The 25,812-nt window shown below is 45.5% G+C and overlaps 1 protein-coding gene across 1 annotated transcript in view; it reads right to left on the bottom strand.

Moving 5' to 3' along the window:
* Positions 1-25,812, bottom strand: part of USH2A (usherin) — a 930,843-nt gene that overhangs the window by 486,652 nt on the left and 418,379 nt on the right. The window contains exons 27-29 of the mRNA XM_077281431.1: positions 23,337-23,540; positions 22,430-22,510; positions 18,137-18,322 (exon numbers count right to left, since the gene is read on the bottom strand). Of these exons, the coding sequence (XP_077137546.1) occupies positions 18,137-18,322; positions 22,430-22,510; positions 23,337-23,540 (471 nt within the window). The remainder of the gene's footprint in view (positions 1-18,136; positions 18,323-22,429; positions 22,511-23,336; positions 23,541-25,812) is intronic.

Below are 25,812 nucleotides of genomic sequence, written 5' to 3'. Positions count from 1 at the left end.
TACAAATAAGTCCTACGGCATTAAAAGGGCACCACCATACACATAACCGGGGTTCTATAATTTGACATTTACAAATGCAAACCTGTTCATATCCTCCTAACAAGTACAAAAAGGTCAACTGCCGGATAACGGAGTGTGTACCATTTTTATTTACATATTTCAACAATCTACTTCTCTTTCCTAAGCTGCCAATGTAGCGGTTTGGCTGACATCCACGGTAATCTGTTCTCCTTCATTATGTTAATCTGTGGGCGGAAAGAATTCTGTCATCTTCAAATCGCTTGTACAGCAACGGTAAACACCTAGGCTTGTCTGTAATTGGACAGGTGTCGGCACCGGTGTCACCTAGGTTTTAATTCAATTAAAAAACTGGCTACTCTGCTCTCATTACCCACTGATTCCCTTTGATCTTATCGCCTGCCTGTGAAATTTACACTCAGCAAGTGTTCGCATTGGACTACAAAGTCAGCACATCCATAACAAAGATCACCATTGACATTATGCAGGTTTTTTTTTTTTTATGGTGGGGAGGGAACCGCAATTTTTTTGTATGAAAGTGTCAATAGCTAAAAAAGAATGCAATAAATAATAGTAACATTATTATTAACAACCTTAATAATAGTAATAATAATTTCACTATTTTCTATTGAATAATTTTTACATTTATTTTATATTTATATTACTTTATTATTATTGTTATCCTTATATTATTACTATTTTCAATTGTATTATTCGTCTGTGTATGACTTGACATTATTTTAAAATGTTTTGCTTTTCCATTATATTCATTATTTTTTTTCATACTTTTATGCCTTATTAGTTATGTTTTTTTGCCTAGTTTGCTCTAAACTACTGAAATGGCAATTAGCCAAATTTTTGTCAGAGTGTCAGTGGGTGCTCTCGTCCACTGGCCTGGCTGTCTTTAGAAAGACTGCATGGACTAGGACTCATCCCTCTGAATGCTCGTGCTTCTTTCCAGTGGGCAGAAAACCACTCAAACAACACAGGGTGAGGGTAACGCAGTGTGGCAAGTCTTTAATGGACCACCATCAGTCAATAACATATAGTGCAGTCCCAGCAAGTACATAACATGGGGCAAATTATAGAGTCTCACCCTTCAGCTTGATCGCCAGGAATTAGAACATTTTGACTTCAGGGCTCCCAGGACCAACTACCCCAACCAGTGGCACCCTGCTTTTGGTGGGCACCCATAGAGGGGAGGTAACGGCAAGCTTAGGAAGCTGACAGAGTCCATTAAGGTATGTGGCCAGGTGACCTGATTGTCCTAACCTTGGTTCTCCAAAGGTCTCCATAGGTTCAGTATTTGGCAGTGGATCAAATCTGCTTTCCTCCGGATGGAACCATGGTGCTTTGGCTGCTGTCCTCTAAAGTCTCTCTGTAGAAGCATACAGATCCATTTCTTATACCCACAGCTGTCTTGCAGACCATTATCCACAGGTTTGCAGGGAGGTGGGCGGAGTTCATCTCTCATTGTTCGATTGTCAAATTTACCTGCATATTTGGTCCTTCAATGTTGCAGAACAATCTGCATGGACTGATACAATAGGTAGTCAGCAGGTATTCACCAAATTAACAAACATTGATTGCTCAATTAACCTGCACATTTGTCCCTCAAGGATAGCAGAACAATAAGCTGCAGGGACTGATACAATAGGTAGTCAGCAGGTTTTCACCAAATTAACAAACATTGATTGCTCAATTAACCTGCACCTTTGTCCCTCAAGGATAGCAGAACAATAAGCTGCAAGGACCAATACAATAGGTAGTCAGCAACCATTCAACAAATCAGCAAGCATCAATTCAACCTATGACAAGAATCAACTTTCAGACTCATGAACAATATCTCATGTGCCTGGGCCCACTAAATAATACTTCTGGCATAATTAAGTATAAACGCTATGTCATCACTATTCTGACACTATTTAAAAATGTTATTGCTTTTATATTAGGTTACTATTATTATTTAGTATTTTTTTGCTAGTTTGTAGTAAACTGAAATTCAATTATTATTAGTATTATTATGTGCCTTATTCCTTTTTTATTTTTTAGCAGTTTTCTGCCTTGTTTCTACATTGATGGACTAACAATAAGGCTATGTTCACATGCTGCGGATTTTGCTGCGGATCCGCAGCGTTTCCACAGCTGCAGGTCCGCAGCAGTTTCCCATGCGTTTACAGTACAATGTAAACCTATGGGAAACGAAATCCACAGTGCACATGCTGCAGAAAAAAAGCGCGGAAACGCAGCGGTTTACATTCCGCAGCATGTCAATTCTTTGTGCGGATTCCACAGAGGTTTACACCTGCTCCACAATAGGAATCCGCAGGTGTAAAACCACAGGGGAATCCGCAGAAAATCCGCAGTAATTCCGCAGGTAAAACGCAGTGCCTTTTACCTGCGGTTTTCACAAATCCGCTGCTGAAAAATCCGCAGACCTCAAAAAGACGTGTGCACATACCCTAAGGGTTCATACTCACTTGCAAGCAAAATGGACGAGTGCAATCCGATTAAAAATCGGATTGCACTCGGACCAATGTTAGTCAATAGGTGACATCTCATTTGCGATTTTTTTCTCAGTCAAAATCGGACTGAGAAAAAAATCGCAGCATGCTGCGATTTGCTGCAAGTCTCGAACGAGACTTGCCAATGCAAGTCAATGAGTGCGAGAAAAAAATCGCACAGCACTCGCATCATGCGAGTGCTGTCCGATTTTTACGCATCGGTGTTCTTTGAAAAGCAGGTAATTCAGCGCGGTGTACAGTAAAATCACACTGACAGGTTAGAATAGAATAGATATAAACACATAGAATAGGTATATAGAATATCGTGGATATAGCATGGGAATTTTTGAGAATATTTTCTCACGCTCGTGTTCATATGCGATTATGCCAGAAGGGGGCGCAGCACCGCAAGTCTAGGTAGCTACGTTCCCCTGCTTTCCATTAATTCCGCAGTTTTTTCAGTCAGGAGCACAGCTGCATTAGCAGAGCTCCTGGTTGTAAAATTATTTAACCCCTTCAGATGGATTTACATTGTGGGACATGACTGTAGCGACGGAGAGGTATGGGATATTGTTGTTTGTTTTTTTACCTTTTTTACAGAAGACATGGGTCGTCATTTGGATTGAACGTATAATAAACATATTACAACACCCTGTGTATTTATTTCATTAAAATACTTTTTTCCTATTGTGTGTGTGTGTATTATTAACCCTTCATTACTATTGGATTAATAATGGATAGGTGTCTTATTGACACCTCTCCATTATTAACCTGGCTTAATGTCACCTTACAATAGCAAGGTGACATTAACCCTTTATTACCCCCATATCCAACCACTACTCGGGAGTGGGAAGAGAGTGGCCACGTACCAGAATAGGTGCATCTTACAGATGTGCCTTTTCTGGAGTGGCTGGGGGCAGATGTTTCTAGCCAGGGGGCCAATAACCATGGTCCCTCTCTAGGCTATTAATATCTGCCCTCGGTCACTGGCTTTCCCACTCTGGCGGAGAAAATTGCGCAGGAGCCCACGCCAATTTTTTCTGTGAATTAACGCTTTATTTTAACAGCTAGAGCCCCAAAATTTACACACAGACACTTGTAACATTATTAGTGTGGAATATGTAAAAAAATAAGAGATATGAAATGGTTTACTGTATGTAACCATGTCTCATATCCTGTGAGATTTGGGAAGGAGATAGCAAAAGCCGGCAATTGAATTACCGGCTTTTCTGCTATCTAGCGCTGTATGAAATATAAATATATATATGTGTCTCACTGACATTTATACAGTATATATATATATATTGTGGCATAGCGACTGGTCGTGTGATTAATGGACGGTATGTATCGCAGAGGTGGGTGGCCCTGTGATGGAGGCCTGGGTATGTTTTGCTCAAGCAGATCTACTGCTGAGGGATTTGTTTACATTGGAAAGGCTTCCAGGTGATTGGAAAGATGGGTGGGTTCAGTCACCTACAAACCCCCCCAAAGAGGCGTGTCTGAACACGTAAGATGGTTTTGTGTGTGAGGACCTGTGGTGATGTCACGCTCACCTGACTAGCCATGTGACAGGTACCTGGATGTGGTTACACCTATGTAAGGAGGTGTGTGTAGCACATGGAGTGAGTGTGTGGGTGTGTGTCAGGGTGGACACACTTCCAGGTGTCCTGGCTGGACACTGCAGAGTGGCCTGTGTGTTGGACAGTTCCACGTGGGGACAGACGTCCTGAACAACACACAGAGACCATCTTTAGGCTGGAGAGCCTACGTGCTGGACATAGCATGGTCTGTGAGCCCACAGACGTGAGAGAGTGGAGCTCTACTATGGACATTGGGGAATCACCTGTCTGACGTAAGACTGTTTACCTGTTGTTCCTGTTGCAATGTGGTTTATGGAGCAATAAACCCTGTGAACTTTTAAGGAAACGTGTCTCCTGAGTGTCATCCGCCACACCTAAGCGAGTGTCCCCTAGACCCGTAGTGGGTGAAACGCTACAATATATACCTATACTATGTATAGACATTAATTTTATCTATTTTATTGAAACCTGTCGGTGTGATTTTACGGTAAGGGCACAGGAATTGCTGGCTTATCTATCTATCTATCTATCTATCTATCTATCTGTCACATATCTATATATATAATTGTCTAAGGGTTTTTCTGTCTGTCTGTCTGTTTGTCCTGGAAATTCCGCGTCTCTGATTGGTCGAGGCTGCCAGGCCTCGACCAATCAGCGACGGGCACAGTATCGACATAGATGTCACAATGGTTGCCATGGCGACGATGATGTCATAAAGGTTGCCTCGACCAATCAGTGACGGGCACAGTCTGCCGCGAATTGCATGCATATTCTAGAATACCCGATGCGTTAGAATCAGGCAACAATCTAGTATATATATATATATATATATATATATATATATATATATATATATACACTCACTGGCCACTTTATTAGGTACACCATGCTAGTAACGGGTTGGACCCCTTTTGCCTTCAGAACTGCCTCAATTCTTCGTGGCATAGATTCATCAAGGTGCTGGAAGCATTCCTCAGAGATTTTGGTCCATATTGACATGATGGCATCACACAGTAGCCGCAGATTTGTCGGCTGCACATCCCTGATGCGAATTTCCCGTTCCACCACATCCCAAAGATTTCATGTTGTTTACGCCAAATTCTGACCCTACCATCCGAATGTCGCAGCAGAAATCGAGACTCATCAGACCAAGCAACGTTTTTCCAATCTTCTACTGTCCAATTTCGATGAGCTTGTACAAATTGTAGCCTCAGTTTCCTGTTCTTAGCTGAAAGGAGTGGTACCCGGTGTGGTCTTCTGCTGCTGTAGCCCATCTGCCTCAAAGTTCGACGCACTGTGCGTTCAGAGATGCTCTTAGGCCTACCTTGGTTGTAACGGGTGGCGATTTGAGTCACTGTTGCCTTTCTATCAGCTCGAACCAGTCTGCCCATTCTCCTCTGACCTCTGGCATCAACAAGGCATTTCCGCCCACAGAACTGCCGCTCACTGGATTTTTTTTCTTTTTCGGACCATTCTCTGTAAACCCTAGAGATGGTTGTGCGTGAAAATCCCAGTAGATCAGCAGTTTCTGAAATACTCAGACCAGCCCTTCTGGCACCAACAACCATGCCACGTTCAAAGGCACTCAAATCACCTTTCTTCCCCATACTGATGCTCGGTTTGAACTGCAGGAGATTGTCTTGACCATGTCTACATGCCTAAATGCACTGAGTTGCCGCCATGTGATTGGCTGATTAGAAATTAAGTGTTAACAAGAAGTTGGACAGGTGTACCTAATAAAGTGGCCAGTGAGTGTATATATATATGTGTGTGTGTGTGTGTGTGTTTTGAACAATATCTCGTTGTAAAACGATGTGTAAATGTCAGAGAACTGCTGTATGTAAAAGCTCATGTTAAAATGTAATTGCACACGGATTGCATACGGATGTTGCGATAAAAAGAAAATCGCACACATTATTTTAAAATATTATTATTTTATATTATATTCATCATTATCTCTTTCATGCTGTTATAATTTCATATTTTTAGGTCTTACTACTTATGTTATTATTTTGTGGTCTTGTTGCCTAGCTTGTTCTAAACAGGAATGACAATTAGCCATTAGCCAAAGGTGTTTTTCTTTGTTGTGTATGTTTGTGACTTTACACCATTTTAAAATGTTATTGCTCTTATCATAATTCTTAGTATTTTTTCATACGGTTATTTCATATTTTTATACCTTATTTTTTATGTTATTGTTACTGTAAAAGTCAGAAGGACGGTAAAACCTAGGATTTACCGGTCAATCTGGACATTCACCGAGGCCATCGGTAAAAGCTCAAAATGAAAAGTAAAATTGGACTTTTACCGGTGAAGTCTTGGTAAATGTTAACATTTCTCAACAGCGTTGGTAAAAGTCAGATGTATTCCATATAAACGAACGATTTTGGACTTTTACCTGGGCGATTTGGTAAATCTTTACATTTACCAGCATGTGTTGGTAAAAGTAACTTTGAGTCACAGAATTCTGACTCTGACCAGCAGATGATGGTGGTAAAAGTTGAACACTGTGTACTCCATTTCCTCGCCGTATCTGCCTAATCAGACACCTTTCCCACTGTGTCCTCCATTTCCTCGCCCGCGGTGGCTTACACTTTTTATTACACCCTTCTCAGCTACATTTACCAAGAAGCCTTGGTAAATGTGCACATTTACCAACTGCGCTTGGTTAAAGTCAGATGTTCCATCTTCACACCAGATATTTCTGACTTTTACCAACGCTGTTGAGAAATGTTAACATTTACCAAGACTTCACCGGTAAAAGTCCAATTTTACTTTTCATTTTGAGCTTTTACCGACGGCCTCGGTGAATGTCCAGATTGACCGGTAAATCCTAGGTTTTACCGTCCTTCTGACTTTTACAGTAACATTATTATTTATTTTCCTAGTTTGTAGTAAACTGGAATGCAATTAGCCAGATTGCAAAACTTTTATTTTGTCCTTTTAAGTGTGGCTTGAAAGGCTATTAATAAATTTTGATAGAGGATCGACGCATCTTTTAGGTCCCTGATTGACAAGGCTTTTTCTTTGACACCTCAAGAACACTTTTTCTATTTATAAACTGTAAAATCATTTCTTACTTTAAAAAGATACCAGAACATTTTTTTTAAAATAAATATTTAGAATTTACTATAAATTGCATAAACGGGAAGATAATTAAATGTACACATTTTTTAATTATATCACATGGGGAAAGAAAAAAAATTTTTTTTCTTGAGAATGTGGTAGACAAAATAATAATAATAATTATAATGTTAGGGGTCGAGTTCCCGCCTCTGCACTGGGGGAATCTCAGGCCATCTCTGCTGCGGTCTCCTATTCTTCTCCTGCCGCAGTGGAGCCTGCTCAGCAGAGACGTCGGTCCCAGCATCTCGCTCAGTCTGAATCTGTACAAAGAGTTACTGCTGCTTTCCCTGCTTCTGCCATTGAAGTCAGTGCTGGGCAGCAGCGATCAGATGCTTCTGGGACTAAGTCCTGCTTTTCTCGTTCTGAGCATGCCCAGAGTAAGATCTCTCAGTGGAGATCGAGGGTCACATGATCAGATACTGCAGCTAAGGCCATTGGTCCTTCAGGAAGGTCCTGTAGGTGCTCACGCTCTGTGGCAGCCTCTCATTGGTCCTTCTAGGAAGGTCCTGTACGTGCTGCAACTATTTAAGTTTCGCATGGCTGCATGGCCATGCGCTAGTATTGTTCTAAGTTATGTACTTTGCGCCAGTGTGGTCACGTGAGAGTGTGTTCAGGGACCCGGCTGAAATAAGCCCCTAGAATGCCGGCACCTCCGGCGAGGAGTTTGTGTTTGTATGTATTCAGGGACCTGGCTGAAATAAGCCCCTAGAATGCTGGCACCTCCGGCGAGGAGTTTTGTGTGCATGTGTGACCACTGACTGCTCTCTGTTTGGGCAGTTAGCCTGTGCCTCTGTGAAGTCTAACAGGGCACAGTGCTTTGCTTTCACGGCTACTCGGTGAATTAACTGAGTTAGTCCACACCGCCATATAGTGCCGCCGTTTGCTAGCAGCAGGAACTTCTGCACGGTGGACCCCGGGCTGCAAACGCACCAATATCAATAAAAACATCTCTATTTACTCGGTGTGTTCCGCTAGCCCTAACAGATAATTATTATTGATCACATGGGGAAAAAAATGATGATAATTGTTTTCTTCCCCATGTGATACTGTCAATTATTATTATTAATTGCTTTCATTATTTTAACTATCACATAGGAAAGAAAAAATAATAACTACTATTAATTTTCTTTACCATGTGATAGTCAAAATAATAATAATTACATTAATTACGACAACATTTTTCAACTTTTGGTGTTTTCACCCCAGTTTTTCCCCATCTGTGACAAAATGGGCAGAGCTGAGGCAAGACGTAGATGCAACGGGCGGCGGGATGCCACATGTTGTCTAATTTATGATGAGCTGTGGCATTCTCTATGCCAGAAATCTTACTCTAGTACCCGACTGAAGTGAGATTTTCGGCATGGCGCACAGCATTCGTCAAAACCTCCAGATTTGTGAAGAGGGGTGAAGCTCGTCATAGATCAGCAGCGTCTGACTCCAGCACACCCGTCATCAAGACTGGCATTGAAATGGGCGCTTTCAGTTTTCGCTCCAAAAACTCAGCAAAAATACTCCGTGTACACAAAGCCCAAGGCCTCATTCAAACATTCTTTTTTTTCTGAGTACGAGCGATCCTTGATTTTCATGGATAGCACTACCTACCTGTGGTAATCTATGGGGCCTTTTACATGTCTCATTTTTTCCTCGGACAGAGTGATCCGTGGAAAATATCGGAGACATGTCTGATTCTGATCTGAGGGTCAGACCAAAGTCGGCAATGCAAGTCCAATGGGTCAGTGAAAAAAAATCAGACTGTCCCTAGATTCCATCAGAGTGCAGTCCAATTTTTGCGGACTGTCAGAGAGGAGAAGGTGGAGAATTTTTTTTTTTTTTTTTTAATTTCTCCATGTATAAGAAAATTAGATGACATTTGATCAGAATAATCGAACAGATTTTTTCGTATGCAAAAAATAAAATAAAAAATCAGACGTTTGAATGAGGCCTTCAGACTTATTCTTCCGAGATGAGATGCTTTCATCATTTACACCTGATCTAGCGAGCTGGATTTTCATTTTAAGTTTAAGATTTGTTAGCTCCATTTCCTTCTGGAATTTGTAGTGCGTCAAATGAGGCCTTCAGATTTGCTTCCCATAGAGTTTGCAAAGTTTTGCATTGCGTCTAGTATAAAAGCCAGGAAAAAATCAGACTGCTCGGGGTGACGTGACATATATAAAGAAGTAATAAAGCAGCTAGCTTAGCTTCAATATTAGGCCGGGATCACACATACACGAGATACGGCCAAGTCTCGCAGGTGAAAACCCAGCTCTGGCGCCGGCACTCCGGAGCGGAGCGTGCAGCCGCACAGCAATACATGGAGCTGCACGCTCCGCTCTGGAGTGCCGAGGCCAGAGGAGGGGTTTCACCTGCGAGACTCGGCCATATCTGGCGTATGTGTGATCCCGGTGTAATAGTATGCAGGTACTGCGTATGTCACCACGGAACAGAGACCAACAGTTGAGGGGTTTAATAACAGGAATCAGGTTCTCCTCGCAGGGAGGAAGCAATGGAAAATAACTAGCAATAAAACAGTGCAAAAATATGGGAGTGAAACAATGTAACCGAAGTAAGCAAGATTTCTTGAGAAAAGAACACTTATCAGTCTGATGAGGACTTGCTTGAAGGGTCGTCTTCTCCAACGTAGGCGCCGAGAAACAGCGGCACTTGTCGTCCCTCTGTTGTCTGTGGGATGAGTAGTCTCTAGGAGCCTGATGCCTGGGGTTTCGGGAGTTAATGTGGTATGCACAGGCTCTGAGTCTTTAGCTTTTACAGCACAGCCAGGAATCAGGGGCTCTGCACTGTTAAGTCTCTGTACCAAAAAACAGCTAACATAGAAAAAACTCAGAAAAAGGCTAGGAGCGTCACATGTGCAAACTACTTGATAAAAACAACCACCCCCACCCTCCAAACATTGCAGGGGTTGGCTGCCTAGTAGAAAAAAAGCCTTTATCAGTGAAGGCCTGCTGCATCCTGCTAAGTGTGCATTTGTCATCAGAGAGGGTTTTGGGAAGGCCGTATCTTATTGTATGTATTTTTTATTAAGTCTCTGTACCAGGAATTACAGTCTCTGTACTGATACCGCGGGGACCAGGGGGTCGAAGTCTCTGCACGGGCCAATGTCTCTACACGGGTCTCAAAGCGCCCCTCTCCAGTCACAGTGGAGTCCACTTTCATGTACTCACAAGTTGCAGTCTTTCTGGGCAGTCTCCCTCTATTTGTCCTCAGACCGGGAGCTCTCTCTCTTCCGGTGCGCAGCTGCACCCTGCTCTGACTGCTGCTCTGTCTCCTGCGTGCGTGCCTTTCCCGCTCTCTGCCAGCTTCCTTCCTGTCCCAGTCTCTAAGTCTGCCCCTTGGTGAACCTGCAGCACAGCTCAATGGTTCCAGGCACAGAGCCGAGAAGGTAACCGCCCCCAGACTCTTCTTGTGTTTTACCTCCTTAGGCTACTTTCACACTAGCGTCGTACGACGCACGTCGCAATGCGACGTGGCGATGTACCGACGCATACTGTGAAAGCGCCGCACAACGGGGGCAGCGGATGCAGTTTTTCAACGCACCCGCTGCCCCATTGTGAGCTCCGGGGAGGAGGGGGCGGAGTTCCGGCCGTGCATGCGCGGTCGGAAATGCTGGACACGGCGCACCAAAAAACATTACATGCAACGTCTTTTTGTGCCGACGGTCCGACGCAACACGACGCAACCGTCGCACGATGGTTGCGACGTGTGGCAATGCGTCGCTAATGTTAGTCTATGGAGAAAAACGCATCCTGCAAGGAATTTTGCAGGATGCATTTTTTCTCCAAAATGACGCATTGCGACGTGCGACGCTAGTGTGAAAGAGGCCTTACACCGGCCTTAGGCCAGGTTCACACGTTGCGTTTTTGCTGTGTTTTTTTCTGCAGGCAAAACCAGCTCTCTTGGCAGTAAAGAAGCTGCTTACAAAAATCCGGTTTTGCTGCGTATTTTTCTGTCTCTTGTGCACACTGATAAAGTTTAGTGTCTTCCAAAAATCATCTTGCTTAGGTTCTTGCACCAAAAACGCAGCCAAACCTGACACCTGTGTTTTTTTTTTTTCACTTACTCATTGCTTTCAATGGGTGAGACAACGCTGACAGAAGTGCCGATTGCAAAAACGCAGCAATTTTCCAAATCAGTCAGAAAGAAGAAAAAAAACCAGTGTGTGCATGAGATTTGTAAAACTCCATAGCTTTTGCTGGTACAGGAAACAGCTTAAAATTTGCATTAAAAAAACGCAGCAAAAATGCAACGTGTGAACAAAGCCTTAGGGCTCGTGCAGACAACCGTAAAAATTGGTTGGGTGCTATTCGTCATTTGTCTCCAGGAATCGGATGGCACTCTCCCATTCAACTCTATGGGTCCGTAGGGAAAATATGACACTGGGGCAAACAAAAAAAGGAGGAAAAAAAAAATAGACAAAAACAAAGGCGCAAATGCAAAAGTGATCACGTTATTAGAAGATCATTCAACGGAGTAAGGATTGTCCAAAGTGAACAATCCCTTTAAGGTTTTTTGGTTTTTTTTCAATCGCAGATATGTAATTTTTTTCTTTACCTTTATTTATTTTGTTTGGAATGAAGCTTAAATGTTGATAAGTTCTCACAAAAGAAAATACTGTCCTTATTTTTTTGCCATGACTGTACATTATAGGGATTATTTGGAAATTAAAGGGGAGCAGGAATACATGGCTGCTTCCTTTTACGCACAGCGCCACCCTTGTCCATGGTTTGTGTCTGTAATTACAGCTCAGCCCCAATAATAGTGAATAAAACTGAGCTGTAATACCAAATACAGCCCGTGAGAAGGGTGGCGCTGTTTCAAAAAGAAAGCAGTCTTGTTTTTCTCATTTAGCCAAGTTATTTCATTAAATCATTCTGCAAAAAAAAAAAAAAAATCCAAATTTCTGGGGTTTAACCCATGACGTGCCAGGCCTCCCAAGAGAACACTGGTTAATCTATCAACGGCTTAAAAAAATTCCTTTCCCCCCCACGGGGAATTAGAAAATCAATTCAGCATATGGGACTAGTTAAACAGATTGATAGTAAGGTGTATTTGGACCATGAGAGATGAGTACTAAATTAGTTTTGCCGGACAAGTTTAGTGATGTTGAGTCACCCTGTTTTTCTCTAAATCATAAATATATTTTATGTGAAAAAATCGCAGAGACGTAACCTGTATTTCATCTTTTACATGCGATAAAGTCCAAAGTTTGGACCTGTCAAGGACTAATACCACTATCATTTGCTATTGCAAAATGACCACATTTTTCATCCCTTACAGCCCGAGCCGGGCGCTTAAGTGCAGGAATCACCACACGGAGAGCACTTACACATGTCGTGGGCTGTTTGTTAAGGTCACATATAAAGAAGCCATAAATGTAATCACTTTAGAAAAAAAATATATAAAAAGACGCATGGCATTATTTCCCCAACTCGTTCCGGTGGCGATACGTAGAAATTTACTAAGACGCTTTGGCTGAATAGGTCTGATAGCGGTTCACTACTTTCTTACATAATGCGGTTGCGAGTATAATGGCGGAGAACATTAGATCTTCGGGGAAAATACATCGGCTTTATGCTCCAATAATAATATACAAATGGTTTAAAATCATTTTCCTTTTTTGGAAAACTCCCATCTTGCAGCTCCAGTTTGTTTATAAAAAAAAAAATAATTGTGCGCCTTACCTACTCTCCATGGGTCCAAAATAAATGTGTGCTTTACCTACTCTCCATGGGTCCAGTGCTGAGTGTCCATCACGGCTCCCGGTGTCTATTTTTGCTTGCAGCGTTGACTTCAGTGCTGCAGCCAATCAGTGAGCTCTGCGCTGGTTAACAGCTGGAGCCTTCGTCAGCTGCTGAGTTCACTGATTGGCTGCAGCGCTATCAACAAAACTTTAATGCTGCAGACATCAGGAGCAGTGGCAGACACTCAGTCCTGGACCTGGGAAAAATGAGTAAATAGCATTTTTTTTTTTTCTCTAAAGGGGCACAAGGGGTTTTCCAAATTTGGAAAACCCTTTAAAGGCCATGTTTTCAGGATGAGATTTTGACTATGCAGATTTTCTGCACCCCTCGCATTTTTTCACTCTGCTTTTGTTTGCGTTCTTTCTCTAATCAAGCTCTTGACACTGCGTTTTTTGTCTCTTTGTGTGTCATGCTTTAAATAAAGTTGTTTTCAGTTTGATACTTCCTACTATTCAGCTTTGAAAAAACTTTATTAATACTGTCATTAGCGGATTACATGCAGTTTTTTATGTTTTCACCTCGGAAATTTCCGAAAAGCACAGTGGGCAGGAGATTTCTATAGATCCCATCCATTTTGCTGGAATAGTAAGACGCTGTGTCTTTCAAATAATGAAAATACGAAGCATCAAAAACTCATATGGACAAACAGCGGGTTTGACGCTGCATAAATACGCATCGTACCCTCATTATTCAGTAAATTAGGTTACTTGCGAGTTTTTTTTACATGTTTTTGTCTCTTGTTGGCGTCTTTTACACAAAGTTGCTTTGATTTTGATACTTCCTGGTATTTGGCTTTGACAAAACTTTATTGATATAGTCATGTGCGGATTACAAGAATTTTCAGATGTGTTTCCCTCACGGAAACGCACTAAAAATGCATGTGCATTTTTTACTCATCGATTTTCCACATCCCCTGCAAGTCTATAGGAAACATCTGCCCATAAAACTCAGCGTACCCGCAAGAGAAAGTGACATGTTGCGGATTTGAAACGCACACCGCGGGTCAGTTTACACTGTGTAAGAAAAAAAAAAAAATGCACAGTGGGCAGGAGATTTCTATAAATCCCATCGACTTTGTCTCGCAGGTTAAAACCAAGCTCTGGCGCCAGCACTCCAGAGCAGAGCGTGCGGCCGCATAACAATACATGGAGCCGCACGCTCCGCTCCAAAGTGCTGGCGCCAGAGCTTGGTTTTAACATGCGAGACTCGCACGTATTTCTCGCAAGTGAGAAGGAGCCCTTAGGCTGTGTTCACATGCTGCGTTTTTGCTGCATTTTTTTTAAATGCAGATTTTAAACTGTGTCCAATCCGCAGCGTTTGCTGACCGTGGAAACATACCCTTAAGAGTTTTTCGCTGTTGTGCTTTTTTTTTGGTAACACATTGGACACCAATGATAAGCATGCTGTAAGGGATCAGCTGTTTAAAAATCATCAGGTCCAGTGCTCACAGGAGCGGAGATTCTTAGTGGAAACAGGAAAAGTTATTAGTAGTGATGAGTGAGTGTACTTGTTGCTCGGGGTTTCCCCGAGCACGCTCGGGTGGTCTCCGAGTATTTTTTAGTGCACGGAGATTTAGTTTTAATTGCCACAGCTGCATGATTTGCGGCTACTGAACAGCTTGATTACATATGGGGATTCCCTAGCAACCAGGCAACCCCCACATGTACTCAGGCTGGCTAGTAGCTGTAAATCATCCAGCTGAGTCAACAAAAACTTAATCTCCGAACACTAACAAATGTTCGGAGATCTCCCGAGCGTGCTCTGGAAAACCCGAGCAACGAGTACACTCCAGGGGCGGATTATCAGAGGGTCAATATGGGCGGTAGCCCAGGGCCCAGTGGCTTGGGGGGGCCCTGGGCCACCGCAGATTGACCCTCTGATAATCCACCGGAGTGTGACTGAATGCCCGGCCCGCCGGCATTTCTGTGCCCCGCCCCCCGGACCCGGTGGGCAGAGAGAGGGGGTCCGCATCGGGCCCCTTCTCATCTGCTCACCGGGCCCCTTCCGGCGCTGCGGCGCTTTCCTATTGAGGTGCAGGCGCTCGCCCGCACCTCAATAGTTAACAACAGCCGCCAGCCAGCCAATTGGAGGCTGGCAGCTGAAGTCGGCCGCAGCTCACACGTCGCCGGCGTCTGACGTCATTGTCAGTCGCCGGCGAGTGTGCGCGGCTGGAGGGAGCTCGCCACATGGAGCGCTGGTAAGGTGAGGAGACTGTTTGTTTGTTTTTTTTCTTTTTTTTTTTTATAAGCTAACGGTGGACTGTGGACACATTGGGGGCAATGCTGGAGACACTGGGGCAGATTGCTGGAGACACTGGGGCAGATTGCTGGAGACACTGGGGCAGATTGCTGGAGACACTGGGGCAATGCTGGAGACACTGGGGCAGATTGCTGTAGACACTGGGGCAATGCTGGAGACACTGGGGCAGATTGCTGGACACACTGGGGGCAATGCTGGAGACACTGGGGCAGATTGCTGTAGACACTGGGGCAGATTGCTGTAGACACTGGGGCAGATTGCTGTAGACACTGGGGCAGATTGCTGGAGACACTGGGGCAGAATGCTGGAGACACTGGGGCAGATTGCTGGAGACACTGGGGCAGAATGCTGGAGACACTGGGGCAGATTGCTGGAGACACTGGGGCAGATTGCTGGAGACACTGGGGCAGATTGCTGGAGACACTGGGGCAGATTGCTGGAGACACTGGGGCAGAATGCTGGAGACACTGGGGCAGATTGCTGTAGACACTGGGGCAGATTGCTGGAGACACTGGGGCAGATTGCTGGAGACACTGGGGCAGATTGCTGGAGACACTGGGGCAATGCTAAAGACACTGGGGCAGATTGCTGGACATACTGGGGCAGATTGCTGGACACACTGTGGGTAATATGCTGGAGACAATGGGGCAGATTGCTGGACACACTGGGGGCAATGCTGGACAATTGGACATACTGGGGCAGATTGCAGGACACACTGGTGGTAATATGCTGGACACACTGGGGCAATATGCTGGACATACTGGGGCAGATTGTTGAACACACTGTCTGGGGGCAATATGCTGGAGTCAGACACTGGGGCAGATTGTTGGAGACACTGTCTGGGGCAATGCTGGACACACTGGGGCAGATTGCTGGACTGGTTACTGGGGCAATATGCTGGACATACTGGGGCAGATTGCTGGACACACTGGGGGTAATATGCTGGACACACTGGGGCAGATTGCTGGACACACTGGGGGCAGGACTGGAGGCATGGGCAGAATGTAGAGACGGGGCAGAATGAAAGACATGGGGCAGGATTGGATCATGGGGCAGGATGGATACGATGGAGACAGATGGGGCTGGATGGGGAGATCATATGGTGTAGAATGGATACTCATGAGTGCAGGATGGGATAACATATGGCAGGAGCCAGGAATGAGACACACGGGGCCAGGGTGGGGAATATTATTACCATAGGGGCTAATTAAGGGATATTATTACTGCAGTGATGTATTTATTTTATTTTTTGAGTATACTGTTTTAAATGGGGGGGGTCCTGTTACTGTGCAGAGTGACTCTATATCGCCTTTTTTTCTCCATGTGTAATGTAGAAGTTGTGAAAAATTAAGTAATGAGTTCTGCAAGCAGAGCTCGAGATGACTGTGTTATTTCCTGCAGAAACGAGTCCTGGCTGGAAGAAATGATGGCGGTCTGTGCTGGATGAAAGATGAAGGACTTCACCTAGAGACGTCACTGGTGAGTCAGTGTTACCTATACACTGACACTATACACTGTATACTATATACAGAGGTCCTGTGTACAATGTCACCAGTGATCTCTGTATTACCTCTACACAGACACTGCATACTAAGTACAGTTCTCCTGTGAATACTGGCACTTATGGTGATAGTATTGTGTTTTTTTTTAATTATTATTACTGATCAGTATTGTAGTATTCAGTCACTATGTGGTGGTAATATGTGGTCTGGAAATGGTGTTGTGGTATTTGTCCCTTGAATGTGCTATTTGGTCACCAAGTGGTGGTAATATGTGGTCTTGACATGGTGCAGTGGTATTTGTTCCTTGTATGTGATATTATTCGATCACTGTGTTTGTGATTTGTGGTCTGGTCATGGCACGGTGGTATTTGTTCCTTGTATGTGATATTATTGGTCAAAATATACCTAAATTATATTGCAGATTTTAACAAATATTTAATAGGTTACAGTAGAGTAGGGCCCGGCCATTTTTCTGGAATAATCTGGTTCAGGTATAATATGACCCCCCCCCCGTCACATGACCCCCCCCGTCACATGACCCCCCCCGTCACATGACCCCCCCGTCACATGACCCCCCCGTCACATGACCGGGGGGGCCCACAGTGTCTGAACAGCCCGGGGCCCTGGCTACCCTTAATCCACCCCTGGTACACTCGCTCATCACTACTTATTAGACTTCATAAACTTTCAGTATAAGGGAAAACTAACAGCCTTTCCTTCGGCATAAAGGCAAACCAAAAACAAACTGGAAATAAACAAGCACGGGCTTGTCTGCTCAGGTAAGCGTCCATTTCTCAGTCTCTGGCAGAACCAGAACAACACTGGAGGTCATTACACCTCCACTCACAGACACTGAATGAGGCAGCTGAACTGCCTTATATATACCACACCCAGAGGTGGTGGAGATGGGTACGACTGGCTGCCCCCTATCTCAAAACCCAGCCCTGACACATCCTATTAACTCTCTCAGCACAATATGTGCTGGAGCCTGCTTTCCGAGCTTACATTACCGAAGCTACCCACCTCGATGGCACATATCTCCCCTCAAGGACCTGTCCAGGGTCCATCTAACAATACTACAGAAAATGATCAAAGGAAATATGCAAAAAATAGGAATAATAGCATGGCCTAAATTACCTGCACAACATTATCGTTGCAGGATGCATCATGCATGACCTCATGTCAGGCACTGGGATTCGGGAAGGTAGGAAGAAGGTCGTAGGGTTCAGATTCAGGTTCGGCAGCCATATTCCCTCACCAGTGTCCTGGTAATCTTTTTGCTGAACTTTAGTGATGACTTACTGTATAATTTCGGGAATAACCCTTTAAGACTGACAAATGCAATAGCAAGTGGTACCCGTTAAAGACTTTTCCAGTATTTTGTGACCTACCATTGATGCGAGTGTCCTCCAGGACTATGGTTTGGGTTGAGGCGATACTCTGGTTGTCTTCAGGTTTTGCTGTCAGTATATAATGCTCAATGATTCCTCTGATTCCAGCAGGTCTATCCCAAGCCACCGCCACACTGGATCCACTGAGTTGAAGAACTTCTAGAGGAATCTGTCCACTGCCAGGATCTATAAAATCCACAAAACATAGAGAGTATATATTTTTTTCTTCCAAAACCAGCACTACCCCTGCTCATGGGTTGTGTCTGGTACTGCAACTTACCTTTACAGAAGTGGATAGGGATAAGATAAAATACCACATACAACCCATAGATATGTGTGGTATGTTATTTTGTTTTTCTAATTTGCCGTATTTTTCCAATCCTGTACAACCCGTTTACTGGTTTGTACATAATAGTTGCCATAAGTGTCTTTTATAGCCAAAAATCCTACATAGATTGGCTTAAAGGGAACCTGTCATCGGGTTTTTCTCAAATAATCTGAGAGCAATATAAAGTAGACACAAAGACCCTGATTCCAGTGATGTATCACTTATTGGGCTGCTTGCTGCAGTTTTGGTAATCCCCTGCTGATTAAAAAAAAGGGATTTTATCACTAGAGGACAATTAAATCTGCTGCCAAGTAGCCAAACCACACCCCCACCACTGATTGGTAGATTTATGTCTGTGTACATGGGATACTACCAATCAGTGTTGTGGGTGGGGTTATAAAGAGCTCACCATTCAGAGAACTGCTAGGTCTTCAGTAGAGAAAACTGTGATTTTATCAAAACTGCAGCAAGCAGCCCAAGAAGTGATACATCATTGGAATCGAGCTCTCTGCCCCTCCATTGTCTGTTCTCAGACCGAGCAGCAAAAACCTGGTGACAAATTCCATTTTAAGGACAATGTGAATTAATTCGGTCCCAGAAGAAAATATCTTTGCTCATAGTCACTTCCTTCTAAAGAAGCAACAAGTTTTCCACCACACATAGACAAATGGCCAGGCCCAGAGAAATGCTCTTAATAGATGATTTACATTGTCGGAAAGTCAACTTTAATAACCTTTAATGATACAATATTCAGATAAAAAAGTAAAATCGGCTTTCCCAGAATGCATTGCAGTTACAATATAATTACTTAAAGGGATTTTTCTATAGCTAGAATATCCCATAATTTTATGATTGTTGAGAGTCTGACCTCCACTGATCCTGAGAATGAAGGGGTTGTAGATCCTTCACCGTCTCTGCTTCCCCTGATTCTCAGGATTGATGGGGTCCCAGTGATTGGACCAGAAGCGAGTACAAAGAGATGGCATATGTTGATGATATATGATATTCTATCACGCTGTGAGATGGAAGAACCCCTTTAATTTAACTGTTACAGATGTATCTAAACTAACTCTAATATCAGCCATTATGAATAGAGTTAAGGGCCACTTACAATTAAAAGGAACCTGTTAGCACTTTTTTTCTACATATTAAATTAGTAGAATAGCTTTATAGCTACTTGTCTCCCATTACAAACTGTACCTTTTTTTGTAGAGATCAGATGAGTCAGTCATGAGAAATCTAGCTTAAAAGTCTTATGCAAATCAGGCTGGATGTGCACTGGAGGCGTGTCAATGGCTGTGGGCTGCTTTCTCCAAGTACATTGACACACCCCCTTTGTGCACTTCTAGCCTGATTTGCATATAACTTCTACACTAGATTTCTCATGATTGGTACATCAGATCTCTACAAAGAAAAGTGTCTTATTTATTGGGGGACAAGCTCCTATACAGCCGAACATTTTATGTCCATTTGTAAAACCTGTTGACAGTTTCCCTTCTAATATATAATTGCCTAGAATACTACTTCCTGCAATTTGTGCCAACTTCCGTGGCTTTGTCCGGAGCTAATGTCCGGAGCTAATGTCCGGAGCTAATGTCCGGAGATAAGTGACGTCACCAGTGTCCTACACCCAGGCAGAGCACAGGGGCCCCAGGCAGAGCACAGGGGCCCCAGGCAGCATATGGGGCCCCAGGCAGAGCACAGGGGCCCCAGGCAGAGCACAGGGGCCCCAGGCAGAGCACAGGGGCCCCAGGCAGCATATGGGGCCCCAGGCAGAGCACAGTGGCCCCAGGCAGAACACAGGGGCCCCAGGCAGAACACAGGGGCCCCAGGCAGAGCACAGGGGCCCCAGGCAGAGCACAGGGGCCCCAGGCAGCATATGGGGCCCCAGGCAGAGCACAGGGGCCCCAGGCAGAGCACAGGGGCCCCAGGCAGAGCACAGGGGCCCCAGGCAGCATATGGGGCCCCAGGCAGAGCACAGGGGCCCCAGGCAGCATATGGGGCCCCAGGCAGAGCACAGTGGCCCCAGGCAGAGCACAGTGGCCCCAGGCAGAACATGGGGCCCCAGGCAGAACATGGGGCCCCAGGCAGAGCACAGGGGCCCCAGGCAGAGCACAGGGGCCCCAGGCAGAGCACAGGGGCCCCAGGCAGAGCACAGGGGCCCCAGGCAGAGCACAGGGGCCCCAGGCAGAGCACAGGGGCCCCAGGCAGCATATGGGGCCCCAGGCAGAGCACAGGGGCCCCAGGCAGCATATGGGGCCCCAGGCAGAGCACAGGGGTCCCAGGCAGAGCACAGGGGCCCCAGGCAGCTTATGGGGCCCCAGGCAGAGCACAGTGGCCCCAGGCAGAACATGGGGCCCCAGGCAGAGCACAGGGGCCCCAGGCAGAGCACAGGGGCCCCAGGCAGAGCACAGGGGCCCCAGGCAGAGCACAGGGGCCCCAGGCAGAGCACAGGGGCCCCAGGCAGCATATGGGGCCCCAGGCAGCATATGGGGCCCCAGGCAGAGCACAGGGGCCCCAGGCAGAGCACAGTGGCCCCAGGCAGAGCACACACCAAATCGGAGGCCGAGGGGCCCCGCCAACCAAATCGGAGGCCGAGGGGCCCCGCCAACCAAATCGGAGGCCGAGGAGCCCCGCCCACCAAATCGGAGGCCGAGTGGCCCCGCCCACCAAAGCGGAGGCCGAGGGGCCCGGCCCCGCCCACCACATCGGAGGCCGAGGGGCCCCGACCACCACATCGGAGGCCGAGGAGCCCCGCCCACCAAATCGGAGGCAGAGTGGCCCCGCCCACCAAAGCGGAGGCCGAGGGGCCCGGCCCCGCCCACCACATCGGAGGCCGAGGGGCCCCGACCACCACATCAGAGGCCGAGGGGCCTCGACCACCACATCGGAGGCCGAGGGGCCCCGCCCACCACATCGGAGGCCGAGGGGCCCCGACCACCACATCGGAGGCCGAGGGGCCCCGCCCACCACATCGGAGGCCGAGGGTCCCCGCCCACCACATCGGAGGCCGAGGGTCCCCGCCCACCACATCGGAGGCCGAGGGTCCCCGCCCACCAAATCGAAGGCCGAGGGTCTCCGCCCACCAAATCGAAGGCCGAGGGTCTCCGCCCACCAAATCGAAGGCCGAGGGTCCACACCACCCTAATCGGAGGCCGAGGGGCCCCGCCCACCAAATCGGAGGCCGAGGGGCCCCGCCCACCAAATCGGAGGCCGAGGGGCTTCGCCAACCAAATCGGAGGCCGAGGAGCCCCGCCCACCAAATCGAAGGCCGAGCGGCCCCGCCCACCAAAGCGGAGGCCGAGGGGCCTGGCCCCGCCCACCAAAGCGGAGGCCGAGGGTCCCCGCCCACCACATCGGAGGCCGAGGGTCCCCGCCCACCACATCGGAGGCCGAGGGGCCCCGCCCACCAAATCAGAGGCCGAGGGTCCCTGCCCACCAAATCGGAGGCCGAGGGGCCCCGCCCACCAAATCGGAGGCCGAGGGGCCCCGCCCACCAAATCGGAGACCGAGGGGCCCCGCCCACCAAATCGGAGGATAAGGGACCCCACCTACCAAATCGGAGGCCGAGGGGCCCCGCCCACCAAATCGGAGACCGAGGGGCCCCGCCCACCAAATCGGAGGATAAGGGGCCCCGCCTACCAAATCGGAGGCCGAGGGGCCCCACCAACCAAATCGGAGGCCGAGGGGCCCCACCAACCAAATCGGAGGCCGAGGAGCCCCGCCCACCAAAGCGGAGGCAGAGGGACCCCGCCCACCAAATCGGAGGCCGTGGGGCCCCGCCAACCAAATCGGAGGCCGAGGGTCCCCGCCCACCAAATTATTCTTACATTTGAATAAATAAAGTATATATGGATTCTAGACTCCCGATTCTTTAGAATCGGGCTGCCATCTAGTTAAGGCATAAAAGTTCGAGAAAAATGCAGCAAGTCAGGACTTAAAATAAACAAATAAAATCCACTTACATGCAGATTTTGAGCGACCTCTGCTCCAGGGACTGGCTCCTGATCCGCCATTATTAGACGCAATCACACGATACAAATATTCTGCAAAATTTACAAAAATAATACAAGTAAATAATAATATAGAATATAAGTAATCTAAAGTATTGAAAAGCACCAGGGTCATGAAAAGGCACAATGTTTTCGGAACTGAAGATGATTAAAAAATTTATTCACATGTCCCTGGTTCATTGGCCATGTTTGTAGTCCATAGTCACCGGACCAGAGTCTCGCGAATCTCCTCCTATCTGCCACCATTCTCGGAGCCTCTGGTGATTAGTATACTAGATGTGACACCATGCAATGATGACATCAAGCCAGGCCTACAAATCAGGAGAGGAGCAAAGGATCTGAGCAGGTAGGAGGAGGTTTGTGGTTCTCGGGCTCTGGTCCGGCAGCCATGGATTACCATTACTATCATGGCTCTTGGACCAGGGTCTTGTGACTCTTTTTGATCACCATTAGTTAAAAACTTGGTATGAGGATATATATTCTATCTTTTCTTCAATAATACACGGTGGCTTGTTGGAAAAAAAATGTCTACACTGATTTTTCTAGATTTTCACGCCTTGGCTGCCTTGCTTCAAGAACTGTGTTAAATTCAGCACAACAAGAAGTGGGATTAGGAAGAAAGAATAGACAATGACATTCTAGGAAACCTTGGAGACCCTGAGACTAAAAACAGCTAAAGGAGAAAAAAAAAAAGGAAAGTGACTCTTCTTATATTATCCTTAAGATTAAAAAAAAATATTTTTCAGTGATGCTGCAATGGAAAAGTGTGGACATTACCCTTTGCAACCAACTAAATTCAACTACATGACCATCAATCTTCGAAAAATTACATTGTACACATGGCCGCCATTCATCATACCTGTGAATGGTTGTACACCGTGGTCATGGACATCTTCCTCTTTTCCCTCGTAGATGATGGTCGAGTCATTTCCTCTACAGTTCATAGACCTCTCAGGTGATGGGCAGCCATCCAGACTGACTCTGAGGGCAGCGTTGGACACGGACGCCATGTTTACTACTACACCTCGTGTGAAACTGATGTCCTTCAAGCAACCACCGAAACCTGGGATGAAGATGATAAACCAGTAACTCTCTGACAACAATATGACTAGAGATGAGCGTAGCTCTACCTTGTCTTCTGCAACCTAAAATTTTTTTTATCACCACCTGATGTTTTTCTTCAATCTATGGATATGTTCACATCATGCTCCAGCCATACTTTTGTGTTTCTGACTTCAACCATGGAAATGACTGAGGAAAAACTCAAATGGAGTCAAAAGTTGCACAGTTTCAACTCAGTTTGATCTAAAATCTCTGGGGGCATGAATCACATTTTTCAGAAGACCAGACTGAACCACAGATGGACAACCAGGCCACACCCTCAAACTAATCCAGTCCAGACCACCAAAATGAATGAAGACGCCAGACCCCTGAAGTAACTCAAACTCTAAATGAGATTCTAGAATAAAGACTCAAGGTCACTAAACACATTTAGACCCAAGATTAAAACCTTCATTTTAATTAGATCTCAAACCAGGTCTCTAAAATAAATCAAGACCAAATAAAATAAGACCTGATGGCCAAAATAAGTAGACCAGATGCCATACTCCTAAAATGAATGAGTCATCAGACTAGATGTTTACAGTTATTTCAGACCCCAGACTAGACCTACCCCTAAAAGTATTTTGACCCCCGACTAGATCTTAAAGTTAAATCCGACTCCAGACCAGACCACTATAGTTAATTCAGACTTCACCCTTGAAATAATTAGACCCTAGACCAGGCCTCTAAAATTCTGAAAAATAGCACCAAGTGACTGGCGCCACCACATAGGACGTGAAGCATTATTTAGTTCTCACTAAAATCAATCATTGGTCAGTGCAAAAAAATTGTCAGGAACTCTTTTGAATAATTGGGGTTTTGTATATGGAACCCCCCCTCTATTAACTTAAATTTCCCTAATAAAGTGCTTAAAGATGACCAACTTGTCACCAGCTCAAAAGTGGACATACTTTGCTCTTATTTTATTCTTCAGTTTTTGGGTTTTTTTAATCCACCATATTGTTCCAGAGATATGGGCCTTTTAGTGTTAATTTTTATGGTCTTTACAAAAGGGCATGGCTCACAAGATCCTCTGGGGCGTGTCTTTAGGTGACTGCATTTGTATCCTGTGAGTCACGCCTCTTTGTAAAAAACAATACCAATTAGCACTAAATATACAAGTCCATATCTCTGGAACCATATCATGGATTAAAAAAAATTAAATACTCAGAGCAGAGTTTCCAAGTCCTGCAGCCGCCAGAGAGACACAAAGAGCCAGAGCAGCACAGATCTATACACTGTATAGTGGCCCTGCTTGGGTACAGCAGCTCATCTCCTATTGAAATGAATGTGATCCAACCTGATCAGTTGGGTTTTGCTGGATACTGAACTCCCACCAATCTAATATTGATCTCTTTTCCTAAGGATCTGCCATCAATATTTGAGTCTTGGACAACTCCATTTAACAGTATTGTTACTGACCAGTTGAGTTTCCTTCCATACGTGAATTCAATATAAGGGACAGTGAGATAGAGGCAACATAAATCTACACCCATAGACTCTGTAGCAAATGTAGCCGAGTTGAGTTGGTCTTTATTGCAAAGGAAGCTTGTCATTTCAGTTAACTGCTCAGGGTGTAATGGTTTTACATAGGACTGCTGAATAACTTATTGAAATGCTGTGTTATCGCGGGAAAAAGAATAAATGCTGTAAATGATAAATTCCGCACTGCAACACATAAGCGTGCTGCCATTGTATACCGTCCATACCGATCTGTGCATGTCGGCATCCTCTTCACCTCCACCGATAAATCAGATTGAGGCAATCACTGACTACCCAGGATGCCTTGCACTATTCAATTCTGTTTTCTTCGCAATGACAATGATCTGAAAACTATTATTGATGCGTCCATCCCTGGTAATTAAATTTCATATACAGCGCCTTCTATCACTGACGCCTTCCCGGCTTTATCTACTGGTCATATACTCATCATTGAATGAATCATTCCTAATTAAGGCCAGAAATTAAAATGTCCCAACTTCATATAGATAAAAGCTGATCTGGAGACCCGAGCTGGCTGCGTGGAGGCGGACATGACTCTGCATTCATTTAAATAGATTATTCGGAGTAGGATTTCGCAGCTTGTTTGATGAGATTAAGTGACGGAGGTTTGGGAGACACATAAAATAGAGATGTCAGACGATGTAATGTACAAGTATGACACCTACAACAGGCTGAAACACTCAATGTAATGTACAGTCATACAGCAGATGATACAAAGTATCAGTCACACA

Source organism: Ranitomeya variabilis, chromosome 2 (genome assembly GCF_051348905.1).
Source record: "Ranitomeya variabilis isolate aRanVar5 chromosome 2, aRanVar5.hap1, whole genome shotgun sequence".
In the NCBI taxonomy this organism is placed as follows: Eukaryota; Metazoa; Chordata; class Amphibia; order Anura; family Dendrobatidae; genus Ranitomeya; species Ranitomeya variabilis.
The sequence above is the reverse complement of the archived record's forward strand: the minus strand, read 5'-3'. Positions and strand labels throughout refer to the sequence as shown.